Here is a 26,147-nt window from a genome sequence, read left to right on the forward strand (position 1 = left end):
TCTTTCCCAGCCATTTTTTGTGCATGGCTTCTTCCTACCCTATCACAAATTCTGCAGTACTGCACAGACCCAAAAGTTAGAATGAGCAGAAGCAGCAAAGCAACAGGAAAGCCCAATTTCTAGGAATTTTAGCTTGGCTAAACAGTAACTACATGCACATACAAATGTTTAAATATTTGGCATGCACAAACTAGTAGATAACAAATTAAATTTCACGATCCAATTTTAAAGCATTTAGTCTATTTCAAAGAAAGACTTCAGCTCAAACATCAAGCTTTGAGGCAAACAGATGTTGCTCCTAGAATATTCCATCATTTGGGGGAAGATAAATATTTTATTACTTTTTTCTAGATGGTACAATCACAATGGTTCACAGAGAGGATCTAAACAGCCCACTCTTCCTCTCTACTTAAGGACTTGAAATACATGTCAAAGCCCTGACAATATAAATGCCTGATCATGTCAAACAAACTGGCCTACTTTTCTGTCCCAGGTACTTCACTAGACTAAAAAGAACAGCAAGCAAATCCAGGAAAACCAAAACATTAATTACTCCTAGGGAGACATTTCTAGTCTTCCACCATGAAAAGCATCTGCTCTTCCAACTGCTCCTACCACAATAATGAGAACTCAAGCTCTAGCAACAAAGTTGTCTTTCCCCTAGTGCCTCACCTAAGATTCACCTAGGATATAAAACCAACTCCGATTCCATAAACTAAACTATCACTGAATTACCAAGTATATTAGATTTCTTTTTTACAGACAAGAACTGATGGCTGGATTTTAAGAAAAGCATTTAAGAAGAAGTGATAAACTGAGCTGCCTAGCTAAGATCTGAAGCATGAATGCCATGTAGCCCATCTTGCCATGGCAGCAGCCCACTGGCTCACAAGTAAGATGCTGTATATACATGGCCTCCTTTCTTCAATTCCACTTGCATATTTTTGCAAAATCTGAACACTGATCTATTTTCTTGTTATGTTTGACAACCATTTAGTACAGGAAAGTGGGATCAATTTAGAAAGATTCAGTACATCACTAAGAGACTGAGTTGCATCTAATTCCTCTGATTTCAAGGTAAGGGCTAAGAAAACAGGCATGCAGAATTTTAAAATAGTACAACACAGTCTCAAAGGTGTTACATATATTCTTTATATCGACAGTTTACAAATAATGATCAACAACTGGGGTGGGAATTGTAAGAAAGATGACCTAATGATCTTCTGAAGTATTTTATCTTCCTGTTCATACACCTTAAACATATTAAACAGAAAACTTCCTTTCTTGTTAAATACTATCTGTACATTCAAAGACATCATTCACTCTAAGTTTGTACAGCAGAATAACTTACCTTAGTACCAAAAAAAAGGCAATAAGAGCACACTGAGGACTTGTGCATGTAATTATCTTGCCATGTTTCTTGCAAAACTCTAAGTTTAAGAAATACACGTGCTAAATTAAACCAGCTGGTGGCACTCTTGTGCCACTATTTTGGATTTAATATCACAGTTGACAAACACTACAAAATCCTTCTTTAAATGCCTTCTCTGTCCCTAAAAAACAAGCTAAAAATCAGGGAAACTGAAGCATACAATGTTCACTTGAAAGCTATATGCTTGCAAAACTTTGTTGAAAAGATTACTATAGCTTCCATTTCAACTACATCCCTACACTGAATTCTTCCGACTCCAGCTTCAAGAATTAGAATCCACTGTTTCCGAAAGAGAACTCAAGAATTAAAGATTTAAAATTATTTTTGTAATTTTGATCCAAAGATGGAGAAGGAGCATTGAAATTTTTTTTCCAATCTCTTTATGATTATGTATTCATATGGAACTTACTCACATAGACACGATATGATAAACATCTAACTAAAAATATCAATTTTCTGCTTTCCTTGCAAAGGGAGTTGTTTAACCTAGCAAAAAAGAGGCTCAGGGGACGCCTTATCACCCTCTACAACCACCTAAAAGGAGGTGTAGACAGGTGGGTGACAGTCTCTTCTTGCATGTAACAAGAGATAAGACAAGATAAAAGGCCTCAAGTTGCACCAGAGGCAGTTTAGATTAGATATTAGAAAATAACTGTTGCAAAAGGGGTTACAGTTTGTTCTTATTAAAATCTCAGAACAGGAAAATAGGCTCTGAGAAACTGAAGCAGCAGCAAGATAACTGAGGAAAACAATAAATTCTTTCCCCCGTTAAGAGTTTAATGTTCCACAACTGGTGGCTGTGTTCTTAATTTTTGTCATCTGTCCTAAATTTCTTTTTTGGCAATCTGAAACAAGGACAAACAAGTAATCTGTTTCTAACTTCCTATAGCTTTAGTATTTCAGATCTCTAATCTAATCAAATGTTGCAGAAAAAGTAAAGAAATTTGTTTGAAGCAGAATGGTGTATCCACAAAGAAAACCGGCTGTTTTAAAAGCTCCATAATTAACCATCACTAGTAGAGTGATATCTTTACTGGAAACTGCAACCAATGCACACAACTCCCCTGCAGCACACTTTCAGCAAAATTTGGTAACATCATAAAGCAAGACTTGTGATTTCTCAACTCAAGTCTAGTGGGTAGTTCCAAGAGTGTGCTGCCTAGATTTATTTCATCATTCATCTGCGGTATTTTTCCTCTTGCAGACAAATCTGGTAAGAGAAAGAACCTCTGAACAACCATTTTCTTGGCTTGTCTGTATTAATGGTACAGTTTTTCCTCAAAAAACCTTTCATAAATACAAGTATGTTTCTGAAGTGCTATGGAACAGGCCTAAAAACAAAGAGATTAATATTTAAGTGTGCTTATTTACACAGCATTTGGGATAGCAGAATGAGTCATTCAGTTGCTTGTCCACAGGAGACTCCAACCTCACAGAAAATCCCAAAGAAACAGTGTATTTAGGTGCATTTAGAGTCAATGCCTTTGGTGTTCACATTTACACTAACAAAGTACACTCTAACTGTAATTTTTGAGAGGACACCAGCCTTGCTAGCCAATGGTGTCAAAGAAGACTCAAACATACATTGCACTATTTTCCTGTTCCTTCCCAGGAGAGAACTTTAAAGCTTTTGTCATCAGTGTGAGGCAAAGCTGACTGAAGAGAAACTATTCTTACATATTTTATGGCTTCTGCACTTCAATTAGTTATTTCCTATGTGGAAAAGTTAAAGGATAAATTTTAGGTCCATAGCTATAAAATAAGTCAGATACACTGAGTGGAGTATCAGGATTTACTAATGCAAGGACAGTGTTTAAATTCTTGTTTCCTTTTCATGTATTTTAAATCTATTTACTCCAATTTTTGAAACCTGCCATTCCACGATGTACAGTAAACAAAACTTTTAGAATGCCTTCGTTGGATCTCAACTGAAAATGCTTTAAAAAAATTAAAATTATCCCCTCCCATAATTTGCTTTGCAGATTCCTTAAGTATAATATGAAAAAAAGTTTATGTGCTGGTTTGCAGGCATTGGGAAGAGTGTATTAGCAATTATTGAGTTCTAGTGTGTTATATTATGATGATTATGCATAGCCAAACACATTTGATTATTTACTTGAAATACATAAATATTGTTTATATTTTATAAAATCATATGTTTATGTCAGAGAATGCTTTGAAAGCTTCCAAAAATCTGGCAAATGAGGAGTCATTTTACATGTACTTCAAAAACATTTGAAAAATGGACGGCTCACACTTCTTATGCCAACAAAACTGGAAGCCAAAGTAATGTTTCAGGACGACAGATAAGCACAATTTTCCCTTACTTTTGACTTATAAAAGAACACTTTGTGACTAATAATTGGAAAAAAAGAAAGAGGAAGAAATGGTCTAATTGTGTTTCAAATTAAGTCTTTCCATTGACTATTTTCAGCTTAGGAAAAGCGGAACTGGAAATGCTCCAGAACAGACTTTGTGCTCTAAACTAAGGACATAACACAACTGGCAGAAAATGAAATTATTATTCTTTTTTTAAGTCTTTAGAAGAAATACAAACCAAACCTCTGCCATGCCTTGTCTGTTGCTTATCTGTGACTACTCTCACAAACTGGAGTCTAACATCCTTCACATCTGCTAACCACACAACACGTGGACCATAAGGAAAAGTACTCAAACTTCAAGCTCCTAAAATACAAAAGCCAATAATGCTCTATTCCTGCAAGAGCTAAAACAGACCACAACTCTTCTTTCAACCACCTACAAATAACAGATGAGATTCAGCGGTCCAACTCTATTTTAAGACACTGTTGCCTAACAAAGACCATATATATCATCAATTTATTTGTCTGCATACATTAACAGTTAACTGCCTTTTCATACATAGCAACACTTGGCAATCCCACATAAAACAGGACCCTCAATAATTGTAAATGGGTACCAAAGCTTCTGTGTTACACCACTGCACAGGCAAATGAAATGCTAGCATGTCCACGTAAGAACTATAGCAAAATTGCTACGAAACACAAACTTTATTATTCCCTTATGTCCATTTCAACTTTGTCATTTTATCCCACAGGATCTTTTAGCCAGTACAGATTTATTTATGTGCGCTGAGCTTACATGACAATTGCTACTAACTGTCATGCCTCCAAAGCTCCCTTTTTTACCCTGAAAGAAACATTAACGTTTACTCTACACTGCCTTTTCTGTCCAGTGAAGCAAAAACCATGTGGCTTTATTGCACTGGCCACTCTCTTCTTCTCATGATTTTTACCCCTCATGCATCAAATATAAGTCTACAATGAGTTTAAGTAAATGCTAGAAAATAAAATGCAATTAAATCATGTAGTGTTAGCAGCTAAATTTTGCATTATCTTTGTATGAGCACAATCTCTCAGCTGTGCAAACTGGGTTACAGACATAAAGAGGGGTGGGGGGTGATGCTGAACTCTGCCAGACCAGATGGCAGACTTCAAATTTATCTGCAACCTCTTCACTGAGTGCGTGCAGGACAGTAACAATGACTGCCCATGAATGGAGCCTTTCACTCGCCAGACACACACAGCTACATAAGCATCATCAACACAGTTCTCTATTCTCTCCCCTCCGCTTTCTTCTCCTTCTACTCTAGCATAGCTCACTGAAAACAGAGACAACTTCTTGCTGGCAGAGGGACCAAAGGAAGAAGAAAAAGATAATGTGGGTGGAGGCAACAAGTTAGTCACAGAGACATCATTTCCCCTACCTTCAACTCATGCATGCTATTACTTCACAAATTTAGTCTACATACAAGTGAAGTAACCCTCCACAGAAACAACATTTTAAGGTGCATGCCACTCATTACACAACTAAAAGCATAGAAAACCAAATGCAACATACCAATTTCAGAAAGAATACTGTTCAAGCAAGGATCTGTAAAGTCACTATGTCAAAGACAAATTTCAATTTAGCAAAAAATTTTGAGGTTAGGGTGGGGTGGAGACAACTTTTCTTTTTATTCAACAATACTGAAGGCAAGACTGAAGACAAAAACAGAAGTGCAGTCAGAAAACACTTAGTACCACCAAGACAAGGTCTTAAGACTACAAAGTGATTGTCTTTGAAAACATCAACATTCACAATGTCTAAATAGATAGTGCTAAGAAAGGAAAGGAGGAAAGGAAGAAAATAAACCATGATGACAACTAATAATCCCACAATTTTAGACAACAAAGGGAGCTCCAGTCAACTCCCCTGAAAGTGATCTAAAGACAAATTCAGAATGAGTACAAGGATGGTCCTGGCCAATATGACCACTGAGAGTTACCTGTCATCATGCTGATATATCTGCAGCCCCAGGAATTGCCTAGAGCACAGGCTGCTAGGAGGAAGAGGAAGACTAGACACTAAGATGTCTGTCCAAATACTCAGGCAAGAAATTCTGAATAATAAATTACCACCAACAAGTAGTTCCTGCTCTCCCTTCCAGCTTTCAGTCCCTGGTATAACCCCCCTAATGTGCATCAGTCCTCTGAGGCTCTGCAGTTCACCTAAATAACACAGAATGAGACCCAGAAGAGAAGCACACAGTTCTGGGGTACTAACTACCAGTTAAGTGCCAAAGCTGGGACAAGGAAGGAGATGAGAGTGTAAGGAAAGAACTGTGAGGAAGGAAAGATGAGAGGAAAGGGAAGTCATATCCTCCCATTTCTGGTGGCTGTGGAATTGCAGCCTTTTTCCATAATATTGGTCCCTATTACCAGCCAGAGAGTATACTAGACTACACACACCTCCAGTGGGCCAGGACATGACTGCTCTTCTACAGGATTTTCCTGCACTGACAAGTCAGAGAACTCTTAAGTATACAGCAGAAGTACTTTTTAAAATAGAATACTGAAGTTTTTAACTGCAAAGCCTAATTTCCTTTTTCAGACAAGCATTTCCTCCCATCAAAACTGTCTTCCATTTTACTCAGGAAGAGCATAACATGAAATTGCAGCAGAAAGGATGACTTTTTAAAGTACCTATACTGCCTGGAGAAGACAAAGTATGGGTCAAAAGGGCAGAGCTGCCAAGACACTGACCTCTTTTGGAAGAGCCACAGCAGTAAAGAAAAATTTTAAAGGTCAGCTCACCTACAGGCAGTCTCAATGAAAACAGGCAAAAGAAAAGAGCTAACTTGAAGCACTACTTCAGAGTAACAAATCTTAAAACAGATCTGCTGTGACCATGAATAAACAGCCTCTCCCACTTTCTGCATAAAAACTGTTGATTTTTCCCTATATGGACATTAGGACTTCTTCAAAGGCTATTTCCTCAAAGGGATGTTTTCTATTAGAAACAGCACCATTGAGTCAACTGTGTGGGTGAGAGGGCACAATTCAGCCCTACTAGTAAAAGGTGTTTTGGTTCACAATCTAGCCAAGAGGATTAATAAACCCTTAAACTAGTTTTTGGGCACCAAATGAATGACATAGGAAATACACGGCTTTGTTGATACCCAATGATTCTTCCAAAGAATCAATTTAAAAGCTAAATTTATTTAAAAAACACTGCCACAAAATCTGTCACAAACTCAAAAAAAAAAGTGATTTCCCTTTCCCTGTTCACCAGTGATGAGAAAAGAAACTTCTCTGTAAGAAGTCCCATCCCATCACATAACAATTTTATTACTGAATAGTTGAATACCAATTCTGTAAACCTAGGGACAATTTCTCAGAACTGAACACCTTCCTCAGGCCACTGAAATTAAAAAGAATAGAGCCAAAGCAAACAGCATGGTTAATGGGTGCAGAGGTTTCTGCTCTCAAAAGGAGAGCAGAATCTGGATCTCAAATTACTGACATTTTCTGGTTACCTCCTTCAAAGGAATCAATCATTCTTATCAACTTATCTGGGCAGAGAAACAATAGCCACATTCTCATATGAGAAGCAATCACTGTGTATGTACAAAGGCAGCCCTCACATGTCTTAGAGAAAAGCTTTTGGGGACGATTTTGAGCCTTGCAGTCAGTGGCCAAGCGGTTGGAAAGCAACTGAAACAGCAAGTGCAACACTTGCAGCAATACAGATTAGCTTCCTGTGAAGGCAAAGCAACTTCTTGACCTCTGTCCCTTGATTCACCAACATCAAGGTAATTAAGGGCAGCACGTGGTTTGTTGATTACTCATGACACAAAGGATTGAAAAAACTTAGGAGACAAGGGCAATTCTACTGATGCCACCAGTATATAACTCCCAAAGTAAAAGACAGAATCTAGAGGCAGACCTGCAAGATCAACTGCAGAAAATGCCTTGCATTAAAAATAAAAAAATTGCAACATTCATTCTTTTCTTATGCTATGCAAGCTAGAGAAACTAATTGATAAAAGTCATATTTTCAGCCTGAGAAGAGACAAAAATGCAACACGGCCTCTCTACATTAAACACAGACATATAATCATGAATAAGAGCTGGAGGTGCAAAAAAACCCACAAAAAACCAAACCAAACCAAAACAACCTACCCAAAGCCAACAAACCAAATATAAGCCTTATCATGCCATAAAAAGAAAATGATTCTCAAATAAACAACAATATAATCAATGACTGTCATAGGCTGGGCTTGAACACTCAGGCCTACAGCAATAATGCAAAGGTTTGCATTTTAACTTTCCAAAGAGCAAAGGGCACATTTCTATCTTGTTTTGCTTCACTCAACAGGAAATCTCCAATAAAAGCATACTGAATGCTAATTTTTTTATACGAAATAAAGTTGACCTAAATTGTCATTAATTTCTCACCATTTCAAATGAAGATTCAAAACAAAGTGTGACCTCAATGAGTTGATCATAAGACTGACAAGGCTGCATCATTCACTTTACATCAGATGAACTTCTGTTGCAGATGTGTAGAATCATGCTTCCAGTACAGCTCATTCAGATTAGTTTTAGTTATTGATTAGAATAGACTCAGTTTGTTCCAGTTTTCTCTCATGAAAGAGAACATGCATATTTGTACAACTGACATTTTTTAACAGGTCAAATTTGTGTTTCAGAGAGCATTTCTACAAGAGAACTTTTAAGTTCTCAAAATTCACTGGAACATTTTCCACATTTTCTCTCAAGTCACCAGCACACTTGCAATGTTCACCGAACTGGCTGCTCTTACTGAAGTTTCCTCTCTAATTAATCAATACCAAAGCATCAAAATCCCAAATTACTATCTGCTAATGTTGTATTGCAGCCCAGTTATTTTTCTGTATTGTGTATTGCTTCAAAGAGCTCCTCCTGTCATACACTAAACAAGAGTATTAAGTAGCAGCAAATTACTGGTATACTATAGCTCCAGATAGACACCTGTAGATTGATCCATATGTTTCAGGTATTAACTGTACTGTAAGAGGAACAGAATTTTGTCAATTGTGCTTTCTTTTTTCCACAGCTATGCACTCCTCAGATTTAAATTAAAGGCAATATGTGATATTTACTTGGAACAAAAATATTAACTAAAAAAACATTAAAATGCATGATTGGCATGAGAGGAGGAAGAGATGGGGAAAACTCCTAAAAAAACCAAAACCTAAACACCTTCTTTACAAGAAGTTTCCTTGCAGACAGAACCAAAACCAGAGAAAGAAGTAGCTACAACATGGACAGTTCAATCAACCCCACTGCACTGCAGATATTTAGCTATGAGTGTCAGCATGGGGAATGAGGTGTAAGTCTGAAGAGAAAGACGCAAACCAAACAAAAATCTTGAATTAGTGACATCCTACCTCGGTGATTGGTTGCCCTTGTGATGTCAAGTCCAGCTCCTGAGGCCTTGTCACCTTATCAATATCCAGGGAGTCCATGCTGGAAGCTGCCGAGGTCACGCTGGAACGGGAGGAGTTACTGATGGAGCGCACCTCAGCATCACTCACTGTGCCAGCAGATGCTGTCCTCCTGTGCTGGGCAGTAACCACTGGCTTGATGTCTTCTGCAACAGACTGCTGGGCTGCTTCATCCATGCTCAAAGAGGCCTTCTCTAACTGTGCAGTGATGTCATCCAGGGACACGTTGGCATGTGATGGTTTAGTCACCTTAGCAGAGGAGGACAATCCTTTCACACTGCTGTGCTTAGTGGAAGGTCGACTAGCAGGTGGTTTCTGAGTTTTGGGCTCTGTGGCAAGGCGTTTCACTGCAGCATTGTTTGCTGAATGAGAGCCGATGCTGCTGAGCTCCTGCTCTATGGAACAGAGATCAGCCATGAGGGCATCCAGATCCACAGTCTCCCCCTGATTCAAGGCTTCTGCAACAAACAAGAGCAGTCAGTATGTGCAGAGTTATTTCATTTGCAATGCCTCACTTTGTGTTATCAAATCTAATAGTTAAGAAGCAAAGGAAGCAGCATTTTCTTTTCCCATGTGTAGTGCAACTTTCATACCATTTAGGTTAAACTCATTTGTCAGCAAAAGAAGTCTATGAATGTTCAGATTATATCTGAAAAGTTTAAACCGCTTTCCTGTGAATGGAATGCAAAAACACATTTGCGTAATATCATGCCTCACTTTTCAAAAAAGTGCAGATGTTTTGGTAAGCATTTTCTCCTAAAGTAATGCAACAGCTTTAAAAAAACAAAACCAAACCAAAAATACTATATACATACTCAAACCTTTAAATTAAGGTTTCCTTCTGTTTATCCTGAAAGCATTCTGTAGCTATAGTCCTGTATTCTGTTCCGTAAAGCAAGATGCTCTTTCTTCCTGGTTAACAGATACACATTAAGTCATTCTTTCATGAGACCGGATCCCAGAACAAGTTTTTTATACAAGTACTACACTAAAGTTCTCAAACACTAAGTGTTGTTAAAAGATAATGCTTTAGGAGACTCAAATACTTGAAAAAAAGGACACCGAAAAGCAATGCCTTCAGCAAATATGTTCCCACCTCAGCTATAAGTGTATTCAAATGTTCCTATATTTTACAATATGTTAATTTATAGTTGGAATAGTTTTTTTTCTTAAACTAGTATTTTTCTTAAACTATGTGGTAAATAATTCAACAAACCATTCAAATTGTACATGGAGAAGCGGTATGAGAAGTTAGCAAGATTGGTTTCCTGGCGGAGAGGTGACCTCTTCACTGGTGCCACAGGCTTGTCTGCATCCAAACTCTGAAAAAGATCAAAAAAGGGGCAAATAAAATTTGACAAAGATTTGCTTGTCCAATTCCTTAGGATGAATGAGAATTAATTTTCTTTAAGAGAAGTTTTTCAGAAGTTACTGGTATATATAAAAGCACCCCTGGCTTTTTCAGGCTTTAGACTGAAAACAAACATCTTCATACTACAGAGATTTAACTTCAGATATGCAGTGAAAAAAAGTTGTTAAACACATTCTGCTTTTTTTCAGAATCAAAAGGATAGAAGCATTTTCTAAACGCTTTTTTGAATGGTGTTAGACACTAGTTCATTTTGAAACAGAGAGCTGACTTAGCTGTGACTACCTTTCTGCATGAAACTGCACAACATTCAAACTGGGATAAGAGTCTAAAATATGGTCTAATATATTTACCATTAGCTTATGAGCATTATCATGGCATAAGTGCTTAAAAACATTCAATGAAGAATCCTATTTTATTAACAGGGATTTAAATTCAATAAATTCAGAATTTTTTTTCAATAGTTTTTCCTGTGAATAACACTAAATTATGAAAACCAACCCTAGCCCGTTTATGTAGGGCACATTTTTTTAGGAAAACAAGCATAGGTTAAAAAAAGAAACTCTTTCTAACCAATACACAGAGTTATGTTATGATGGCTAATATGGGTATAGTACTATAATAAATACCAGGATTTGCAAGCAGCAAGCAGTAAGGCACTGTGATCCAGCTGCTGACCCAAGAAGTACAGGGTCAGGAGCTGCTGGCCCTGGAGTGGAATGTGTTACATAGGGAATCCAGCTCTTGCTGTCACTGAAACTCAACAGGCCTGCAGAACATCTGAAATTAGGCAAGGCTTGTACTGATAAAGAGTTCCTGAAGATATGCTTCAACAGAATCATGTTTCTCACCTAAACTTTTTATGTTCATTTTCTACATATTTACTCAAGCCTTTGTTAAAAAGATCAAATGCACTATTTTTTCCCCTATTGTTTATTCTTCCTGAGCTCTCTTCTCTCCTCAGCTTGGCCTGAACTTTATTAAAAAAAAAAAAAAATCTGTAACCCTAGAGACATCAGGGAAACTGGAGACAGAAGAGACAAGTTAGGCTCCGTTCCTTCGGACCTAATCCACAGGCTGCTACAAAACACTTCCTGTGAAGCAGATATATTCTGGTTAAAAGCACCCCAACCATGCTTTGCTGGCTTTAGTAAAGTTATTGCAGATCACTGGACACACATGTGATATGCCCTCACCACCATCGGAGCACATTCTCCATAACTGCTAAGTCAGCAGTTTGGAGAGCTACTAAAACCTACAACAACACCAAAAGCTTATTTCTAAATAATCATGAGAAGCATGGTAATTTTTTTTTTCATTTAAACTGCATCATATAGCAGAATAACTTAAGCAGAATAAATGTTAAGACACCCTTCATCAACACCAAATATTGCTCACGCAGGCTGCAGATTTTGTGACTTTTGTCAGACCAAGAGTTAAAGAGGGAAAGTGAATTCAAATGATTCCCATGGGCATTCAAACTATTTCAGATCTTTTAAAAAGCAGTTACATCTGGGTCTTACTTTAAATCTTCTAAAAATAAACATTTAGGAAATCTAAAAAGAAGTTAAAGATCAAGGATATCAGGGACAAAAACCTTTCCTCCTAGTGCTCTTGAAGTCCATCTGATAGATAGGAACAAATACTGAAACTACAGGAGAATGCACTTTGGATCTCATCAATGCTAATCACCTCCCTTTACTGGGACTTACTGGAAGAGCCCCATCAAGATTTGATGGATGTCCAAATAAATGATCTGAGACACAATCAGCTCCGTTAACTTGTTTATGCAGAACAATATGAGGTCATTCAAAGTTTTGGGTGAAAATGTAATTTCTCAGTAGTTGTGAAAGATAGAAGGGCAACTGTCAGGCTATGTTGCAGACTGTCTTGAACAGCAATATGAAGGTAAGAAACAAATAATGTGGGTCCTACCATTAAGTACTTTTTAGTAGATTTAAGAAATTGCATGGACCAACAACAAACTGAGACATCATCCTGAAGTCTGCCTGTTAATAGCGTAGCTATAAGCCCCAAGTAAAGTATATTTATATTTCTAGGCTGCTCATAACTTTAAAAAAATGGGGCAGAGAACAAAGGATCTAAGATCCATTGAATTGTAATGTTATGATGGCATAAATACAAGGATTTTTATAAGTAGGGCAATTGTGATCCAGCTGCTGACCCAAGAAGTACATGATAGGGCCAGAAGCTTCTGCCCCTAGAGTGGAATGTGTTACATTGGGAATCTTGCTGTCACTGAAGCTCAACAGGTCTGCAGAACATCTGAAATTAAGCAATGCTTAATGGGTCTAAGACCCATTGTGCTCCTCTGTGAATATCCTCACTCAAGGCGATTTACAAAGCCAATGCCTTCAAAATGGTTCACACCATTAAAAACCCTCCAAAGTAAATAGAAAATCAGAAAGAATTAGTATATACAGATTCATGTTATGCTCTTCCACTCATCTCAGAAGGTAGGATTCTTAATTGCCCTGCATGTGTGAGCTCAGCAAAACAAAATAGTTTTCCCCTATAGTGCTATATACATTTAGAACTTGATGGCAGAGACAGTAACTAACAGAGGAGCCTTAACTTGAAATCCTGTTACATGATTAGCACAATTTTCCTTCAGTCTTCAGGTAAGATGAAGATGAGACAAACTGCCTCTTCTCTAGCTTAATGAACCTTCACTTATCATACCTCTGCTGAATTCTACATGACAAACAGGGAGAAGATTAAATATGTTACTCAGGAGGGCCAGTTCACACAGCTGAAACACCCCCTGCAGGCAGTCACACAGAAATGGCTGATCACCCCAGGAGTGCAGCACACCATGCAAAATGCAGTATCTGCTTGTGAAGCAAAGGAAAAGCACTAGAAAGAAGGAAGGACTGAAAGATGTCCTATCAGCTGCTTCACTGATGCAGGAAGGGTACTCTGGAACAATGGTGAGTCTTTGAGGCTGTATCAGGGTATCTCATTATGTTATCAGTGGCAGCATTCACAATTTTTTCTTATTGCTGTTCAGGTGCAACAAACAAATGCTGTCCCAGGTGGACAATGTCAATCCACACGTTTCAAGACACAGCCTATCTCCTGTCAGCTGAAGTCTGTGTTGCTCTACATACATAAGGACAAAACAGCAATTCTATAATTCTCGGAAGGAACTTTTATACCCTTTGTCATAGATCAAACCAGCAGGTTGTACAAAATGAATGTAACAACCTCAGGATGGGGTAAACAAGCCAATTTATAAACCTTTAAGATTACTGAAGTGGTCACAGGCTACTGTCTGCCTTGCTGCAAGTGGCAGAGTCAAGCAGTTGGTATTCAACTGAAAAGAAACGTAATACCAACAAAAAAATTATTCCATGAGATGACTGAAACCTCCCTCACCTGTGTGAGTTTGTCCAGTTCACCCAGCCAGGCCCCAAACATCTTGTCAAGATCCTGATCTTCCTTATCACTATCTTCTTCTGCACCATGGTCAAGCTCTTCATCTGACAATTGCTCCATCTGGAAAAAAAAAGAAAAGAAAAAAGTTTGATACTCAAACTTTCATGTCAGTGTCTAAGAAAACTGGTGCCAGCTACCATATTTCTGAAACTGTTCATACATCAAAGCAAATGGCCATCCACAGACTTCATAAAAACTCCTGCTTACTAGTAAAGACTTAGTATGGAAGTTGTAACAGATAATTCCACGGCCAGGCCATTTTTGCAGCTCACTTTTGTCAGATGATGCAGAAAATTATTAAGAACAGAGTTCACAATATGTAATATACCATCAGAAATTCATGCTAGCCTTGCATGTGCCTTCATTGCCAGCTATTGCTGGCAAAATCTATTGACAATGCATTAGAAAAATTCAGCTCTTGTCCAAGGAATTCAGTTGACCACAGTTAAGCAAGACCATTCAACCACAAGAAGTGCAGCCTCTCTGCACTGCAAATGGATCACAGATCTATAAACAGAAATGCTTAAACAGGCCATAGAGAATGTCAGCAATACATCCCCTGAGACAGTTCAAATCTTGGACACTGACCAGATCACTTCAGTGATACTGCACAATTTTTATTCAACAAAGGAACTTCTCTCTGGAAGCAGAGTCACTAAAGCATTTCTCAGATCCTCCTTCATTCAACAAATTTGTGACCAAGATAAAGACAATGTTCTCCAAAGATTATCTGTTATCATCTCAGTGAAAATAACCTTCTGTTTAAATCTCTTTTCCAAACATGTCCTCCAGCCTCTTTTATGGAGCTAAGACACACATGCCTTTCTATGTACACTCATACTGGCAAAGACAGGATCTAATTCAGGAACAGAATTTACATACTTGGGGAGAAAAAAAAATCTAGGTAATCATTTGGAAGCAATCAGGCAGTACAGAAGGTAAATTTCAGAGATGTGCTACAGAATGTCCAGAAACACATGAGAACAGACCCCCAGCAAGAGCTTCACAAAAAATCAGTGGTGAGTGGAACAGCTTGATTTAGGCAAGTTGTGGGCTACATAGTTACTTGCCACATAGCTTTCAGAAAGCACCAGTTTACATTTTGTACATTTAAAAATTGATTAAGTGCTTCTCTTCAGGAAAAGACAAATCTTGGTCTGAAAGACATCAATGTCCAACATTGCACAGTCAAACTGATAAGGGATGTTACGAAAAATGATTAAGATGGTCTCAGAGAAAAAACTGCTCAACCCACTTTTTCTTTTATATAACAGTTTTCATGCAAAAAAAAAAAACCCTCCAAGATTTAAATATAGTATTTTCTTATTACTATATATTGCTTTTATTTCATTTTAACTTGATAAAATAGGTCAGAGGAGATTTCAGAGGTGATCTGTAATTCTGAGGTCAGCAGAAGCCAACATCTCCCATGGATGCATTACTGCCATCCAGCTGCTCTTGGCAAAGCTGCTTCAGTCTACTACCTGAACATTTACTTTTGCAGGAGAGCAGAATGCATGTGCCTACCTTAAAGGAAGCAATAACATTAAAGCTAACTTTAATGTCATGGCACACTGCACTGCAAAAACACTGAACAGATTAAATTCACCATCTGAGATCTCCTTTCTTCTGCCACTTGCTTTGAGTCCTGCACTCTAAGAAATGAAAGGAAGCACTTCCTAAAATCTAAGAGTGATGATGAAATTAAAACAAAACCAATATGCTTATATAATATTGCTGCATCCTTCCACCAAGACTGCAGCAGTTTTTATATTTTGTAAGCCAGGCATGCCTTCCCCAGCAAGATTCCTCATCCATGGTGCCTCCTGAGGCATCATGAAGTCCTCCCACATACAAAACTGGAGACAGCATGGTAGCAGCAACTCATACTCTGCCTAACTTCTGCAAAGCAAACCTAAGCTGTATTCCACTTGTACCCCTTTCAAAGCTTTGCCTTACTATTTATTGGGCTCTAACATGGACCAGAAGTGCTATAAACTCAAGACAAAACACATTATACTTAAGGTGACATGGTCAAACTGCTGTAGAAGTGCTCAAACAGCATTTCTCAATGTCTAGATACATTTGAAGAAAACAATTTTTATTCGAAAGCTAAAGGAAGCTATTAAAAGGATGCCTTATGAAATATGACTATGAACTAGCAAATCAAATAAATTGAAACTGCGATATAAATCACTCAGAGCACAGTACTTACAGAGACTTTACAATGCTAGCCTTTCCCTCTGAGCTCCTTCTAACACTCATTCTAGTTAGATGGACTTGTTTTGCAGTGCATTCATTACACGGCACTGTTCACAACTCACCCTTTCATTAAGAGAGAAGCTTGCCCTTTTTACTAATATTTCTGAGAATCTAAGCCATGGAAAGCATTCTCAATTTCCTATCAAGTGTTACTTTAGCTATTTTAACTTGGCATCAGACGCACTGCTTTGGTTCCAGTTACTCTGAAGACAGAATTAGCAGCCTAAAGAAAACTTTTACAAGTGAAGTACTGTTGTGTCAGCATGTCTGGCACTGAACCCTGGAGTACTTGCCAGCTCCTTGTAGTCCCCACCCAAGCTTCCTAACGTCAGCTGCATTTCCTATGAGCCTGTCAACATTTACTTGCAAAAGGCACACAGAGGTTAGTGTCTCGCTTCAGAAACAGCTAATATTGAGTCGCAAGTTCTGTAAAAGGAAATCTTAGTACAAGTTCCACAACTGGAAGACATCCCAAAGGACACTAATTAAAGAATTAATTCAATAAATGAGGGCAGAGACAAAATGCTCAGAAAGCAGTATATGAACTTCTTGGCATAAGAACTCAGAACATTAACCACTTCAAAAAAGAGTACACATTCCAATTAAAAACTTCAAATTTTCCCTTTTACAGCCATTTTCTTTCTTACTGTTGTTGAGCACAGCAAACATGCACTGCACTTTAGCACATTATGATCTAAGTGGGAGTTATCACACCTTTCTAAGGATACATCTTTACTTATAACAAGAAATAAAACCAGCATAAGGGGTGAGGGGTTGTGTTTATTTGGGTTGGAGTTCTTTTCTTAAAGGAGTCATTTAGAATTGAGTTAGATGTAAAAAATGGGGAAAGGATAATGGTTCTGATGTGATGCCACATTCCTAAAACATTTCCAGGGGAGCAGATTTTAAATAGTTTTTATTTCTGCCTAGCTCAATCCAGATAACATGCCAAAGTAACTTCAGGATTCAAGTTATTTTTCAACACCTCACCTTGTGTTCTCTTAAAGTGTATGTCGAAGTAGAACACAAAAAAAATGAGCAGCATCATTCTGGGATACCTGGATAAAATACAGTATCAACACAGTGTAGTCTTTCATATGGAAGTGAGGCTTCCTGCACTAAAGAGTGGTCTATGTATAATTTCATTATCCACTATGGACTGTGACAGTCTACTCTGTCTGTCTGAAATGCTGTTTAAACAGGCAGACTCATAATCAGTCCAAGTCAACGGTCTAGTTTCCCAAACAGTTCATTAGATTTTACCTTTAAATGCATGAAGCACAGTATTCTAGTATTAGATTATGAAAAATTATTAAGGCTTTAGAAGTTACCAGTTGTAACATTTAATCATAACCTACTATTTTAAATTGCAGTGTAAAGAAACAAAACTCACCAATACTTTAGGGGAATAAAACAGAAAGATTAACGCTTTCAAGATGATTTTTATATTCTTAGTAGGCCAGGACAAACATAAGATATTAAAACACATGAGGAAAGATGGAAAGCCCAAGAGAAATGCTTCAGATATACTATGTCAACATTTTCAAGAAAAGACACCACCACAGAATTCTGAAACAAAGAAACAGTTTTCTTTATATCAACAGCTTTGGGACAGAATTATCAAAAGTGTATCTTAAGTACCTTTTACTGAGACCCTGGCATGAGGGAAGTGTCTTGCACTGAGACCCTATCCTGCACACTTGCACGTTGAGACAGTAGTTCCTACCTTAAACCAACCAAGTTGATTGAGACAAATTATTTTATTATATAGTTAATATAAAAAAGAAAGAGTCTCTCCTTATAAAGAAAACACTGAGCTGAAAAAAAAATAGCAGTTGTAAAATATTTAAGTTGCAGGTTTTCTCCATACCTCAATTCACTGATGATGCAAAGACTAAGAGAAAGAAAAACAGAATTCTGAGCTGACTGGAAACACTAATGTGCCTAAAGGGTTAGCAATATCAATGTGTTTATTCACTATAACTTCAGAAGCAGTATAGTAAGAATTTTGAACTAGAGATGCTTAAGTATGTTCAAAACCAACTGACAGCATAAAACCCCAAAATGAAAACATACCATCTTTCAGCCAACTGATGTTTCTACCTCCAGCCTTTCTTATTACTTAAATACAGGCTTGCACAAGGTTCTGCTTGGCCCTGAAAAAAACCAATTTGCCTTCTAAAAACAACTACTGAATTTGTAACAAAGCTATTTTAGGAATGCAGTAGACTAGACACAAATGTTTGAAACATCATCTCAAGAAATAACTTTTTCTGCATTTTAAAATCTAGCCTCAAGAACTACATAGCATACCCTGGTGTGGGAAAAATACTCTCTCTAGACCCCACCTGGACATGCAAGTTCCTTCATTTGTGATCATTCCTGTGCTATTATGCCAATACCCATTCCTGTTAAAAAGTTGTATATGACAGAACACTACACTAATATACCATATGAGCCCACAACCACAGAGTGCACACAAACATAAGATTCTAGCAGGTTTTCATCTCTAATATGCATTCACCTGACCACTTAAAGAAACAAGGCTACTTGAACAGAAAAAAAAAACTAAAATGCTTTCACAAAACTGACAAAGCTCACATATCTGTTCCATGTTTCTAGACATTTCCATAATTAAAGTCATGGAAACAATGATAGGTACCTTTGAGCACATACATTCATTTGTAACACATTAATACTCTGTCCATGTGACAGGGACTAATCAGATCTGGCACACTTTTCAGCCAGAGATTCTTATGCTATAACTGACACTAACACTCCTCCTTTAAATTTAATACTGCAGCACACTAAGCCAGGGACAGTGCAGATCACTTGCTTTAGTATTTCTGTGTTTCTTTTTAATAAGTATTTCTGTGTTTCTTTTTAATAAAGTATTCTGAAAATAATTACTCCTGAAAAAGATATTTGGAGGGGGATTAGAAAGTTATAGAAAACCCTTTGTGCATTATCCAATATTCTATAACCCAGTTTATGTTAAAAGTAATCTAGATGAAAACCTGAACAAAAGAACATTTGTTTTCTTTAAGCTTCAAATAGCATAGTAATAGCTGAATACCTCCCAAGGCTTCTGCAGCACAGACATTCCAATGCCTCTCAAATTCAAAAACTAAGATAAAAATCTGTCAGCCAAAAAATTCAAATTCAGAACATTCCAAATGAAAAAATCTTATGTCAAGTGAAAGTCTGTTTCAATATGCTATTTTTAGCCAGCTTCGAGTTTAATTTTTCTTTTTTATAAACCATGCTTCAGGCAATAGTTTTCCTGACTTGGCACTAAATAACAAGGTGAAAACATGCTGCATGTCTGACAAAAGGTAACACTTCAGACACGTCATTAAAAGCAAGGAGATCTTTCACAACCAATACTCTGAAATACTGTGGGCGACCTCTTGAAATCCTGGACATCAATATATGTTTCACAAAAACCAGTCATATGTCAAGATACTGCAGATATAATTAAGGTGCATAAAGCATTCATTATTACTGTGACAACCTTGGATTTAAGTCTACTATCTATTTCCTGCCTTTCTTCCCTTACTCCCCCAGCTGATGAAGGTGTTTTTCTTCACATCAACACATTATCTGCATGCCACAATTCAATTTATCTGCCTGTCCAACTCAACTACATTCCAATTATTAAGGAAGGAAGGGACTCAGCACTGCTCTGGAAAACTGCTTTTATTTAGTTCCACACTTGTTTTTTAAAACAAACTAATTGGTAGCAATTTGGAAATAGCATTGGCAAAAAGAGAAACAAATGCTAACACAGAGGGGTTCTTTAAGCTGTTCTTCAAAATTAAAATAGGTCATTGTTCTTCAGCAAAAACTACTATTCTTCAAACAGAGGAAGTCAATAGCAGAATATGCAATGTACAAGATTTATTCAGAGCTACTAGGAGAACAAAGACAATCCCAGAATACACTGAAAGAGTTTAAAAGCTATGTACAGTTTGAGCATATTTCATTTCAAGTCTTTTACTTTTTCTCAGGCAGTTGGTCTAGACTGCAGAACTCCAGCAAGTCTGAAAACCAGGCATCCTCACTTTATGGTCTTATTTTCAGGTTTAACTGGGAGATGCACAACAGGACAGCCCACAATACTCCCTCCTTTGCCCACTGATCCATACAACATGCAAGAATGTACCTCTGAAACCACAGAAAAGAAATCTGCTGTTTGAAAATGCATGTTTTGAACTGCACAGGCTACAGTTTTAATAAAAGATCAACTAAGGCTGCTGAAAGTAACAGTTATTCAAACATTCACAGCGTGATTTCTAATGCTCCTCTTAAAATCAGGCACATGCCTGTGCAAGAACTTGCTTTTGCCTCTAGCTGTTTGTATTTCAAGCCCAGTCAAACAACAACCTTTTTCACTAAGCTCATAAAATCTTTTTCTTTACATTATTTATAAGTTTGTCTTATAAATATTTACAGCACACAAGTGAACACATAACTTACATTTTAACAACTGCTAATGAAACAATTGTTTGAAAAAGCAACTGGAAGAAGAAAAAAATCTTCATCAGACACCAGATGGTAACATCAAAGCAAGTTGCTCACTGCTTCTGGAATCCCCCAAAACACATCAATGCTGTATACAGCCAACACAGGTTTTCTGAAACTTGGTGCTGTTCATGACAGCACTCTTATCCCTCTCACATTCTAATAGACTGTTCAACAACTGCCCCCAGAAATTCTAACCAGGAAAATCAAACATATCACAGTTGCTCCCGGGTCTTCCACAGATTTAATACCTAATCTTCAGAACAAAGCGGACACAGATATGACAACTCAGTATTCTCCACAGACAATATGAAAGAATTGAGCTCTTTTTGGCTAGCAGCATGAGAAATAGAAAAACAATTTTCCATATTCACATCCTTTGCAGCTCCCTTTGTATTTAAGAAGAATTTGCACACTCCCACTCCAACTTTAGTTGACACTAGCACACACAATTTCCTGAAATAAACACACCAAAGATACCAGAATGTTTACTTCATCATCTTGATTTCTAGCAGTGGGAAATCATTCTGATGTGCCACAGCAAAACCACCCACAGAATACCCACCCATCCACCCCTTCTTTGCCTGAAAGCTTTGAGAAGTAAAATGGAAAGTGCACCTAGTAGAATGCCCATAGGGTTGGTTTCTGGTTTTAAGCTGCCTTTGCACTATTATTACTTTATATTGACTCTAACTTTCCATAACTGCAACCTGAAATTTTAATTTAATCCCCAAAGCATACTGCCTCCTTGTATACTGGAATACATTTATAAGGTCTTCTTTCCTGTATGATAAGGGAAGCACCAAAATTACAGAAATGTCACTACAAGAATCTAACTGCATTTGAAATTTGCGCTGTTGGGAAGGCACACAGTAAAACCTTTATTCCCTCCAATACATTTCAGTTCCTGACTCACATTTAGGCAAACAGATGCTGCCTTGAAAAGAAGGGGCTTTATCAATCATTGCATCCTATTTCCTGAACCAAGATTCCAGCCAGAGGACCCAAGTGGACATTAAATTAATTCCCATAAAAAGAGCATCCTAGATTGCATCATGTCTCACTGAATAGTCTTTATGAAGACAACTTGAAGACAACTATAAAAAATATTTACATCATAGAAACATAACTTGCCTTAGCTAAAGTATTTTTCAAGTAGAGAGGAAAATAACCCTGTAAAACAACACTCATTAGTTGCAGAAGCCAACATTTTAGATTTACCAGCTGAGACTAGAGAATTTTCAGTGTCTAGCCTGTCTTCAGTAGGCAGATAAATACTTAGAAACTACATTAGTGCCAATTTTGTGGAATCTTCATCATGTGGTTATTGTAACGCACATACTGCTGCAGCAACTCTTTGCATTCAGTTTTACCTTTGGAATGATGCCTAAAAAAAGAGTAATAAATATGAACAAGCAGACTAAGAATAGGTATGAATTATGAATTTTGTTGTAATATTTGGCCTTATGCACAGATCTCAGGGAACACCCAAATATTCCTGTAGCTGTAGCCCAGTAGTAACAATCACCAGGCTAACAGGAGCACTTTCAGGATCACCCCGCAATTGAGAAGAAGCATTAGCCAAAACAACCACTCAAAAATTCAAATCCTTTTACAGACTGGTCTGTTGTGCCTGTAAAGGGTCTTTTCCCACCAGGAATAAATATTGAAAGAAACTAATTTTTACACATGCACTACATAGTCTTTCAACTATAAGAAAGCAAAATAAAGCAAGCAACTGTCCACTACCCATAAAATTGAACATCTCAACAGTGTTTACTGTTATAAATGGTATGAATGAATGATGAAACCAACCAGGAGAAGGGAAATGTAAGAAAATCACTTAGGTCATAGGTCAAATTAAAATGCAGGCGAGAGCACTTCCTCAAAAGACTGAGCTACTCTATGCTTTAGTACAGTTAAAAACTAATTTTTGTTCAAAGGACCCTCTCAAAGGTTTAAAAAAAGCATTATGCCAATGCTCACTTAAAATACCACAGCAGACACTGGAAATCTGTATGATGTAGGTACTATCTATATTCAGAAGTAGTTGCCAAATCCCTTTCCACAAGGACCTAGTGACAGCCTATGAACCACGGCTCAAAAAAAAAGATGAATAATGCTTTAGCTATGATAAATAAACAACATTCTTCACAGGTTGCTTTTATGACAGGGTATATATTTTTTACACTAACCTCAGCTGGAACAGGCTGGAAGGCAACTTAGGTTTCCTGGTAAGAATTAAGACTACATTGTGAAGAGGTGCATTTCACTATAGCCAGAACTACTATCTCCAGAAAAAAATGTGAAAAAAAAAATCAAAACCACAATTGCATATTTTTCGGAAGACCCACAAATAAATGTTTGATATCTCTAAAGAACATAATTATTTCATTCTTAGCATTTATGAATCACCACCTTTTGTTGTTTACAACTAGCCGTGACAAAACAGCATGACATTAAGAGACACCACATAGAAAAATATCTAGAGGATGAACAGGGGAATACTCTTTTGGCTGAAACATTTCTTTAAGAAGGACAAAGTATATTCAATTTAGAAGACATCTGATTCACTTTAAACTCACCTCTAACAAACTGAGAAGAAGAACACTGCCATAAACCAAAAATAAACACCTCTAAACAGGCTACCCCGGCTCAACTAGTTTTATATTTTAAGCCACTAATAAGACTAGCTTTAAGTACTGCAATTGGCAGTCAACTTTCATCCTCCAACTTCATAGCAAACTGTAAGGAGAGACATAAAACCCACCTCTATCCCCATCACTCTTTTGCATCACCAACCTCTGCACAGGAGGACATTTGTTTATTAAAGTGTGAGAGGTAGATGAGAGAGGAAAAAAGAGGAAGCACATGGTGCACCATGAGGTTACCATGAGAAACGGAATTACTATGTAAGGAGAGGTTTTTTTTTCAATGCAAGAGCTGTGTCTTGTGGGAGGCTTGGAAGGACTGCATTGAGGGAGCAGAGCTAAGAGAGAAGGGCTTGAGACAGCCCTGTGTATCTAGAAGAAAGAGTGATGTGGGGCTCTGGACAGAGATGAGTCCCCGAAGTCATAATTGGAAGGAAAGGCTGGAAGTCAGCAGGAACGGGGCAGCTTTCTGTGAAAGGACAGGGGAGGGGATCATTTGGCAGTAAATCAGCACTGCTCACTAGGCAGTCATGTGAGGCATATAGGCTGAAAGGGTCCCTGCCACACAATGAGACTTGACAGCAACTATGTGCCATGAAAAGGAGAAACTACAGACCATATCCATACCTTCATGATATGGATATAGGTGGAAAAAAAAGTTTGTGAACATCAAAACTGCAGGAGAATCACTGCTTTGAGAGAGTATTTTATTAGCATCTTCCCTTGTGTCTTGCAGGTCATTAAGCAAAATTTTAGATACCCCTAAGACTCACGTGCAATAGTAAAGAAATAGAAAGCCAAAATCCTGCTGGCATGAACTTCAATTTACCATTTTCCTTGGTGATATTTTAAGAATCCAAGTTGTATTTTGATTATTTCACCAGGTGAGAGAAGAAAACCAAACACCTGAAGGAAGTCCTACATTTGCCCCATTCTTCTTGTTTTTCTCCTCAAAAAGTGAAAGAGAAGCCATTCCAGAAGTGAAGTCAACCCACAAAGCAGTTTTGGAGTGACATCTGGTTGAGCAAGATGCCAAACCTAGATGCCACCACCACTTTTCTCTAGTGGTGCACAAATTCCTGAAGAGGAGAGTCTTGAACAGATTTAGAAAGACATGCTCATCACTGATAAAAGATGAAAATACAACTTATTTGTCATTTTAGCAGAATATCACTTAAAGAGCTTCTGACCCCTTCCCCCAAAACCAACTCCAGGAAAAAAAAAAAAAAAAAAACACCCAAAAAATTAAACCAAACAAAAAACCCAGAGAAAACTGACAATAGTTCTCCCGAAACATTTCTCTTTTTAATACTTTCTTCTCTTGGGGTTTTTCTTCTACTGTTAACTCAACATCCTTTCTCTCAAGGGTGGTTTAATGATCTTAAAGCAAGAAGTCCACACAATAGCTCAAACCAGTATCAGCAATTAGAGGTACAGAGCTATGAAATTTGTCACAGACTGCCAAGAGGAATCTAAACATTGCCTACTGAGCACTGACCTTAATCTCTAGCTCATAAGCCTTCTGAAACTAATTAAAAATTTTAAAATTAATTTTGTCTTCTTAAGATACTCAGTAAAGATATAGGTTCATAGTGAAAAGCTGCATTACTTCAGTTTCTAAAAAAATCTTGGCACCAGAAAGTGAGGGAGGGAAGCCGGGAGAAACACTACAACTGGGTACCACTCCCTGGAAAAAAAGTATTTAAAGCAAGAAAGCAGCCTCAACATAAAAAAGTTTTGCTATGTCAAAGGTTAGAGAAGTCTAAAAGCCAGTAAACACCAACTGATGCATTGCAACAGACATTATCTAGAATTTAATTGCCTCAAGATTAAGACCAAATGTAAATATTTAACACAGAATCAATGTTTTGAAGTACACATTCCTGAAAAAGTAAGGAAATTACCCTCCATAGCAAAAAGGAAAAAAAATACAGTGTAAGTTATGCCACTGAGGAAACAAACATGAAATTTCTATACAGTAAATGAATCACGGAAGATGAGGCTGACAGCTGGGTTTTGTTAAAGGAGGACTTTCAACAGAAGTATTTAAACTCACGGGATTAGGCCAGCATTCCTAAGAAATGCTGTTCAGATCTTAAGCTGCAGAGACCTTGTCAAAGCAGCTCAGCAAATGAGTCACATAAACAACTACTGTAAACTCTGCTGCCACCACACTCAGTAGCTTTGTGAATGAAGCTTTTCTTGCATATGAAAACTAAAGACAGAGTGTTTTGCTACTGGAAGGTTTGGGGGGGTATAGGGGAGAAGGAGGAAATAATCAAGTAAATCAGCAGATTCCATACTGCCACTTGAAATCATAAGTTTCAAGTCTTCTTCCAAAAACATTATCTTTCCTCAAACACTTAAACTACCGAAATTTTTAATTCAGTGAAGGATAATCCTAAACAGCTGGCTCAGAGCAGCTATTATACACACAGATACATATATGCTGTGCATTATGTTTCACTTTATGCTTTGCTTAAAAACATACTTGGAAATCCTGTCACTTAGTATTTGATTATTGGTATCTCCTACCCAAGTCTGCTGCTGTGGTAAAGGTAGGGCAGATTTAGATGAAAAGAAAAAAGAACAGCATAGGCTGACTAAAATAATCTTAAAGTTTACAAAAAATGTTTTAAAAAGTAGCATTTCTTAGATCAG

The 26,147-nt window shown here is 37.5% G+C and overlaps 1 protein-coding gene across 2 annotated transcripts in view; it reads right to left on the bottom strand.

Annotated features, from left to right (window-relative positions):
• RAPH1 (Ras association (RalGDS/AF-6) and pleckstrin homology domains 1) overlaps positions 1 to 26,147 on the bottom strand; it is an 81,077-nt gene that overhangs the window by 33,504 nt on the left and 21,426 nt on the right. For both annotated transcript variants that reach the window (XM_059853235.1, XM_059853236.1), the window contains exons 2-4: positions 13,990 to 14,109; positions 10,438 to 10,543; positions 9,165 to 9,679 (exon numbers count right to left, since the gene is read on the bottom strand). In XM_059853235.1, coding sequence (XP_059709218.1) covers positions 9,165 to 9,679; positions 10,438 to 10,543; positions 13,990 to 14,109 — 741 coding nt within the window. The remainder of the gene's footprint in view (positions 1 to 9,164; positions 9,680 to 10,437; positions 10,544 to 13,989; positions 14,110 to 26,147) is intronic.

The sequence above is a fragment of the Haemorhous mexicanus genome, chromosome 8 (assembly GCF_027477595.1).
Source record: "Haemorhous mexicanus isolate bHaeMex1 chromosome 8, bHaeMex1.pri, whole genome shotgun sequence".
Taxonomy (NCBI): domain Eukaryota; kingdom Metazoa; phylum Chordata; class Aves; order Passeriformes; family Fringillidae; genus Haemorhous; species Haemorhous mexicanus.